A 7,985-nucleotide genomic window follows, 5' to 3' on the forward strand; every position below is an offset into this window, starting at 1 on the left:
AAAAGGTACTCCTCAAACTTTAATTAGACTTTCCTTTCCATACAGGCCTGTTTCCATTCTAATCAAGCAGTGGGACTTCAACAATTTTGTCACTCACTCACTGTGAATTAATATACCTCATCTATGGAGTGTGTTCCTTGGGAGGTTAGTTCACATTATTCTCTTAAGCACTATGAACCTAAGAAGAATTTTCTTTGGATGGAATAAACTGTAATTCATGAAATCATCCTTTGATCATTCCCATCATATTCAACAGAGGGTCAAGGAGACAGGAAGGGAAGGAAAATTTCAAGTCAACTCCTGGGTGGTAAGGCCCACTTACTGACATAAGGAATTCTGGAAAAGGGTTTTTTATGGTTGTTTTTCCTTTTTAAAATATGGGTAGAAAGACTGTACTTGTCTTTGCACCGATAAATAATAATATTCATGATTTGTAACTTTTTAGCATCAGTTCACAATGTACCCCTTCCTGTGAAAGTCACAGTGTCAATTTCATGACTGTGGGAAAGTGCCTTAATTAAAGATATCCTGCAGATATTCAAATCCCTTTCCTCCTCCACATACTTTCTTTCTCCCACAGCAGACTCCCTCTACGTAACCCACTCCCTACTGAAAGACACCAATCAGAGTTCAAACTCAAGGCAAGCACTGAGCAGTTCTGGGCTCTGGTGCAAGTATGGTTTCTATAAAAAGACATTTTGAAAACAAGGAGCAATGTTGCCATTTTGCCTTTAATGGAAAAGTGGCTGTAGTTACAATAAAAAAATCTTTTATTAAAAAAAAATCTACCCAAATTCTAGGCATTCAGTTTGAATTTTTAGTAACACACATACACTTGGAAACCAATAAAGTTTTTATAAAAATAAACTCTGAAAGTGTGATTAAAAAGGGAGAGGCCCAGTCTTTGCAGCTGCATGAATGCAGCATAAAAAGGACATCAGTCTGTCTGAGATGGTTCACCCCAAGGTGGAGGGGGCTTTTACTTTGGAAGACAGAGCCTGCTTGAAGCGTCTCTTCAGGTCCTGCATGTTGGGAGAACGTGGCCGGGGGATGATGGAGGCCCTTCTCCGCTCCCCACTGAGGCTGTGCAGCTTGCTCACTTCTTTGCAAAGATGCTGAAACACATCACAGACGTCTTCATAGTTTTCACTAGTGGAAATTTCAAGGAATAGGCTGCCCAGCTCGTTGGCTAGCTGAATACCATCATGCGTTTGTACCTGCCGGGCATGCAGAAGGTCCCCCTTATTGCCCACAATGATGACAGGGGCTTTAGAGTCAGGATGGACCTTCCGGATGTGCTGATAAAGGGGCCGGATGGACTGGTAGCTGTCATAGTCTGTGATGGAGTAGACAAGCAGAAAGCCCTCGGCCCACTGCATGCACTTGGATAGAGAATCCATGGCCTGGCTGAGGTTGTCTTGGGCCTGAAAAAGATCAAAATGAGATCAGTCAAGGAAGCCCTCGACGAGAGGCAAGCTCAAACATAACATCAAAGTAACCCTTAAAGAAACACTGGGAAAAGAAAAACACTAAATATAGTTTTCAGGTTCTACCCAGCTTCTGCTGAAGGAGACTTTTGACAGGGAGAGTGCAAATTCTTAAACTCCCTGCCTGGATTATTTTATTTGCTGATATCCATGAGATATTTTTAAACCCTCTGCTTGACAGGCAGGCTCTGGTGAACCCTGGCTGACTGAAGAATTACTTCAAACCAGAATGGCTCAATTTTTAGAGAACTAATTCATAATAAACAAAACTTTGAAAACAAGCCAAGATAAATATCTAGTCCTAAACCTTTAAAAATATTTTTAGCAAGCAACTTCTTGAGAATGTTACAGAAACAAATCCTCTTTGGGTTCTTCCACAAGACCTCTCCTCCCTAGAAGGGATTAGCAATTAGTAACTTGTTAGTTAAGTTACATTCCAGAACTGGCCAAGGGGTTATCTGATTGCAATTACTGACTTGGGAGAACAGCCAGTAACAGAAGCACTCCAGAAAAACTTGCTAGGGGAGAAGATCCTTTCCCACCAGAATCCCACCATTTTTTGTTTTATTTTGTTTTATGTGGTGCTAGGGATTGAATGCAGGACCTGGCACATGCTAAGCACATGCTTTACCACTGAGCTACCGCCTGAGACTGGGTTTACTTTTTTTAATTGTTTCATGGTTGAACTCTGACACAGGTAGACCCACCTAACTAGTGATGGTCTGCCAGGGCAGCAAAGAGAAGTGTCAGGTAGCTAAGAGAAAGCTGCTTTTAACCAACCTCACCTTGTAGGGCTTCTAACACCACAATTCCCAGTCCCACCTGTAGACTGCTGACTCCTAAGTTTAAATGTATACCTTTAGACATATCACTCAGGACCCAGAGCCCAGTGTCTGGCCTACAGGCCGGTCTTCCCGCCCGAGCCCTTTTCCCAGCCCCCACCCCAGAATGTTCTAGGAGGGGCGCTTTTTGCTCCTGGCTGTCTTTACCTGGATGCCCCCAGGAGTGTCCTGGATCTGCAGGGATAGCTGGTCTCCCTCCACATAGACGAGTCGTGAATACAACTTGCCTGGAGAAGGAGGGAGAATTTGCTTTTAAATTCCCACACAAGGATCAGGAAAAAGAAACAGGAGGGCACAAAAATATTGATTATGAAATTACTCTAACCTGTATTCGGCTCATAGTCGCCAATGAATCTCTTGGTCAGGAAACGTACAATCATTGCTGAAAAGGAAATGGACAAATCAGTTCAAAGAGTAGGATAAGATGGTCAAATCTGGGCACTCCCGGGAACTGGAGGAAGCGATGGGCCTCTGAGCCACATGCACTCCCTACATCCCAAGGTTCTGCAAAACCGAAGGTGCCATGGGTTGGCCTCCCTCAGCTTTTATAAAGGGATATACTGGAGGGACACTTCCTCGGCAACCCCATTTTCGAACAGGCGCCCACCCTAGCGAAAGTCTAGGAGTATGCGCCCGGAAGAAGTAGGCGGGCGTGAAGGGGCCGGGCTGGAGGGAGACACCCCCAGCACCTAAACGGCCAGATTCATCCGGTCCCCTGCCCTCCTGCCTCCACCAAAGCTCCCTCTATCCGCAGGGCCTCCAGTTGTCACTGCACGGGTCTCCGCCACACTCACCGCTCTTGCCTACACGCCCGGCTCCCAACACCGCTAGCTTGATGTCTTTGGGTAGGAGGTAGTCGGAGGACGACTCCGGAATGGGCGCGAGCAGAAAGTGCCCCGACATGCTGAGCGATCGCATAGAGCGCGTCCCGCCGTGGAGCGCGCAAGCCGAGCGGACCGGCCTCGACCGCACCTGGAACCCGCTCGCAAGCCGAGAGCGCGGGAACAGCGGGCGCCAGTGCTGTGGCCGATGCCAGCCGAGCTGTCAAGTTCCGCAGCTTTAAAAGCGCTTGGCTTGCGGGGGAGCTCGGTGGCCGCCTCCAGCTCCTCCTATTCCCCGCCCTTTCCCGTAGCGAGCAGGGGCGGGAGCAGGGGGATCCGAGGGGACCGTCACCGCGGGCGTGCGCACCATTTCGCTGTTTGACGCGTTGTGCCAGGGGCGCTGCGCGGCTTCAGGCTCACTAACCCTGGAAATACGGCCAGCCATCCATAGAGCTCCACCATCCTGGGTTCAGGCTGTGCCTATGCAACCCCGCTGGCTCCCTCTGGCCCACGGTGGCCAGTTTGGGTCACTAGTTCTGTAGGTGAATCTGAGATTAGAACTGATGGAGGAAAGAAAAAGGGAAAAGTGCAAATCGGTCGGATGTTTCTGCAACAATGGAAGGGATAGACTCCTGTGGAATGTTGCTCTTTTTATTTTCAAAAGGTGCTGAGGGATGACATAAATCTGGAAAAAGGGAGGGAGGAGGCAAAGCCCTAAATAAGTATCCATGAAGATAATGGCAGTCACTTACATGTTCAGTCCCCTTGGGGGCAGTCGTTTGCAGCTCAGCATCCAAACCTTGGCAGCCCCTTCCCTGCTGGCACAAGGTGAATTGACTCATTGGTAAACAATGAGCATTCCACCTGCTGAGAGCTCCAGTTCTGGACTAATTCTCCATCATTAATTCTGTTTATGCTCTTGAGTCATGCATTTACTTCATTGTTCAAGCATTTACTTCTAGGTACATGGTGGAGTTTAGAGAGGGGGTGGGAGAAAGGGAGGAAGAGGTCACAGGAGAAAAAAAAATGCCCTGTTTCTTGGAATTCAGGAGCCCACCATAGCAAGGCAAAAGCCTAACAAAGACCTCATGCTTTGGTCTCCTGCTCCAAACTCATCTGTCCAACTGCCTATTAGCCCCACCCTATTCATTCCCTTGCTTTAGCCTGGCTTTATCAGTTAGTTTTTGCTGTGTGACAAACCACACAAAATTGAATAGCATAGGACAACGATCACTGCTAATTACTCACAAGGTTATAGGTCCTTGGGTAGGTCATTTAATTTAAGCCAGGCTCGGATTTTGGCTGCACTGGCAGGGTTCCTGATCTTGGGAGAGGGAGAGAGCTGACCGCTGTGCTCTGATGTCACTCAGGTCTGGCAGTTGGCTATAGGCTCTAATCTGGGAGGGGCAATGACAAAATCATCATCATCCAGCAGTTTGGCGGTTTTATTCTCATGATGGCTGAGCAGAGTCCCAACAGAGCGAGTCGAAGCAGACAAGACCTCTTGAAGACTAGGCTCCAAGACAGAAGGAATTACTTCTGTTACCTTCTGCTGGCCAAAATAAGTCATGAGGTCAGTACAAATTCAAGGAGTGAGGGAATATACCCCACACCTTTATGGAAGGAGCAGCAAAGTTGCATTTGAAATAGCTAGGGCAGAAAGCAATAGAGAACGGAGTCCATTTTTGGCACTAAACATGTTGATGAATGTGCCTTCATGCACCCAGCAGCCCAAGCAGGACCTATGAGCTGTCCTTGACCCCAACCCCCATATCATTGGTTAATCACTATGTTCCATCATTTCTACTGCCTATGTTTCTTGCTATCTCTTTTCCATCTTTATTGCTCTTCTTATTGCTCAGCTGAAGAATCCTGAGTAATCATGAAGTAGACAAGAATAAATGGCAACTCAGTTTACTTAAGGAGAGGCTTTCTCTGATCACTGCCACCATCCTCATCCCTATCTTGCAATTAGTTACTCACTCTCAAAGCACCCTTGGCAGCACTGATCACAACTGTCATTACTTTCTGGTGGAATGTTTGTTTCGTGTCTGTCTCTTGAGGGCAAGAACCTGAGCTTACTTCTATCTCTAGTACCCAGCATGTAGTGGTACCTGGGACTTGCAAGGATCTCAATAAATGCTTGTTCACTGGCTGACTTTCTGAATAAATAAATGGATGAATGGTGGCTTCACTGTATGATCTAGAAAAGACAGAGGTCATACTTATGACCATTATCCCTTCCATTTTTGAGCTATCTGCTCTCAGGAGGAAGTGTCCCAAGAAACATCTGAGATAAGCTGCCCTATTTAAGTTGTACTGACTTTTGGCTATTCACAAGGCAATCTTCTTCCATTATACTTCAATTTAATAGGAAAGACCTCAAACAGGGCACCTTCCTCTTGACAGAGGAAGAGGCACTAAAAATGAAAGAACTGTTTAGGAAGCTGTTAGGAGTTACTGGGTAATTCTGTGTTAGGGTCTGGCACTGTTTTTTCTCAGATTCTAGGCCCTTGTTGGATACAAGATGACTCTGTAGCATTGAGTTTTCACCCAAACAGAAGGGGAAGGGTTATTTTTGCTTTGTCTTTTTATTGTGAAATAAAACAATTCTCATAAGAACTCGATAGATTTTTCCCTTACATTTCACGGGCCAGAGCAAAGAAGCTAAGAAAAAGAGAGATGATCCAAGAACCTAACAAAGAAGGTTGGGATTGCCATGACCAGCTTAGGGGATCATGGCTCCTCCCTGGGGGATAGAGCCTGCCGGCCTCAGAAGATACCTGGTCAGATAGAGAATTCAATATTCAAGGGCCATGCAATCTCATTTGCAGTCAGGGCTCTAACTAGCTTAAAAATAAGTGAGAAGTTTTATAGTTAGAATATTATCTCCCTGCTCCCATTCAAAATCAAGAAACAGAAGAAAGAACGGCCAATGTGGATATGCCACAAACCCACTTCACTTTCCTGGGGTAAAACGTAGAACTTACAAGGGAAAAAAAAAAGGATTACTTTCTTTTTTTTTTTTTTTTCCAAAGTGGTGCTGGGGATTAGAACCCAGGGCTTTGTGCTTGCAAGCAAGCAAGCACTCTACCAGCTGAGCTGTATCCCCAGCCAGGAGTACTTTCTTGATTAAATCTTGAGCATATCTCTTCACCTCACTCCCTGCTTTACATTCCCTGTCTGAAATAAGATTATTTTAGTTTAAGATCACCCAATAGTGAAGATTCCTAAGACTGTCCTTTGCTCAGTGGTAATTATGTTCCATTTTGCACTTACCCTGCACCTTTTCTTAGAACTCAAAATGTTATTCCATCTTCCTTTCATTTACAAATACACAATATAATCTGTGACCTTTTAGAGGATACAATAAGCCACCGAAATGGAGAATTATAAATAGCCTTTCCTCAAGTGTTGCTGCTTGTGTTCTGCTATTTCATTTTAGGTTTCTTTGTGTCCAGAGTTATGTAAAATTGTGGTGCAACCAATATAATACAGGCATGCTGAAGTAGTTTTAAAAAGATAATAGAAATGCGTAGGCATAGATTCAAATACACAAATCTGTGGGTGTTTAGAATGAGTTTGAAGATCAGAATTTGGTAATACCCAAATATCAGACTTGGGGAATTAACTCTTAACCAGTCAAATAAGAGCTTGAATTCTAGCCCTTGGGCAAAAGGGTCCTCCTCTAATTCACGATCATCCACCCACCCCACCATCCATAACCCTATGTCAACTACCTTTACTGTGTATCCTAAGTCCTTTGAGACAGGTTACGGTGCCTCAGACTCTGCCTTTGAGGATCTCTCCCCAGAACAGGAATGCTGCTTCTGCCCTCTACCAACTCCCTACGTTATTTTAACAGTAGTCCAAATTGTTGTAAATCTACTCTCTGTAAGGCTCTGTGATAAGTGCTGGTATTGAACACACGGAACAGCTAAATTTCTATTATCAAACATACGAAGTACCAGACACTCCTGCCTGCCTTCACAGACATCCCTGTAGTAGAATATTATCATCTGTTACTCTTGAATTTATCAAAAATATTCTCAAATATTATCTCAATTCTTAATGTTTAAGTCTGTGTCAATCCTGTGCAAACAGGTTTAAAAAAAAAAAAAAGTCTTCTAATTGGGGTTCAGAGAAGCTCCATTTAGTAGCGAGACCCTAAGCCCTGACTATAAATCTGACCCATTCCACTGGTGTGGAGAGTGTGATGAAGAACATTCTGGCCAGGTGAATAGAAGGACAAAGCAAATCAGGTGTAAGCTCCAATGGGACTACTACAGGGAGATTAAATCTGAGATGAGGGAGATATTAGGGAGTTAAAGGGAAAGGTGAACTGATCTTCAAGCCTGAGTAGTATCTGATACGTGGAGTCTCAGAGAGAAAGAAAAGGCATATGAAGTTGAGTGAACGCTATGTGCAAAATCATGAAAGTTGAAGATAGGAGGCAAATGGCAAGTTTGGGGAAATATGAGTAGTCTTGTAGGGGAGAGAGATGGGGACCCACAAGATTGGGAACCAGCCTGTGAACTACAACATGCACCATGCTAAAAAATTTACCAGGAGGCTCTGGAAAGGCATTGAATTGTTCTTGCAAAGGGCAACTTCTACATAGGCAATACTTAGTGCTAGGAGCTACAAAGAGCAGAATATGGTTTCTCTTCTCGAGGATTTTAAAACAATTTACTCATCTTCCATGAGCAATTAATTTTATTTTCCTGCTTAGGTGGAGCAAAAACAAAATCCAATTGCATCTTCAATTGAGCTATCACCTCATTTTCCAGAGACACTAAAGAGTACCCCACTGGATTTCTTTTCCATGCCAAATA

General features: G+C 44.6%; 1 protein-coding gene across 1 annotated transcript; it reads right to left on the reverse strand.

The window, feature by feature from the left end:
- Positions 1-712: 712 nt before the first annotated feature.
- Positions 713-3,440, reverse strand: RASL11A (RAS like family 11 member A). Its single transcript, XM_079138599.1, has 4 exons — positions 3,124-3,440; positions 2,655-2,711; positions 2,477-2,556; positions 713-1,424 (listed from the first exon to the last, which is right to left on the reverse strand). Exons 1-4 carry the CDS (start codon positions 3,245-3,247, stop codon positions 957-959), a joined length of 729 nt encoding a protein of 242 aa, XP_078994725.1. The 5' UTR covers positions 3,248-3,440; the 3' UTR covers positions 713-956.
- Positions 3,441-7,985: the final 4,545 nt, after the last annotated feature.

Source organism: Sciurus vulgaris (genome assembly GCF_902686455.1).
Source record: "Sciurus vulgaris genome assembly, chromosome: 4".
NCBI classification, from domain to species: Eukaryota; Metazoa; Chordata; class Mammalia; order Rodentia; family Sciuridae; genus Sciurus; species Sciurus vulgaris.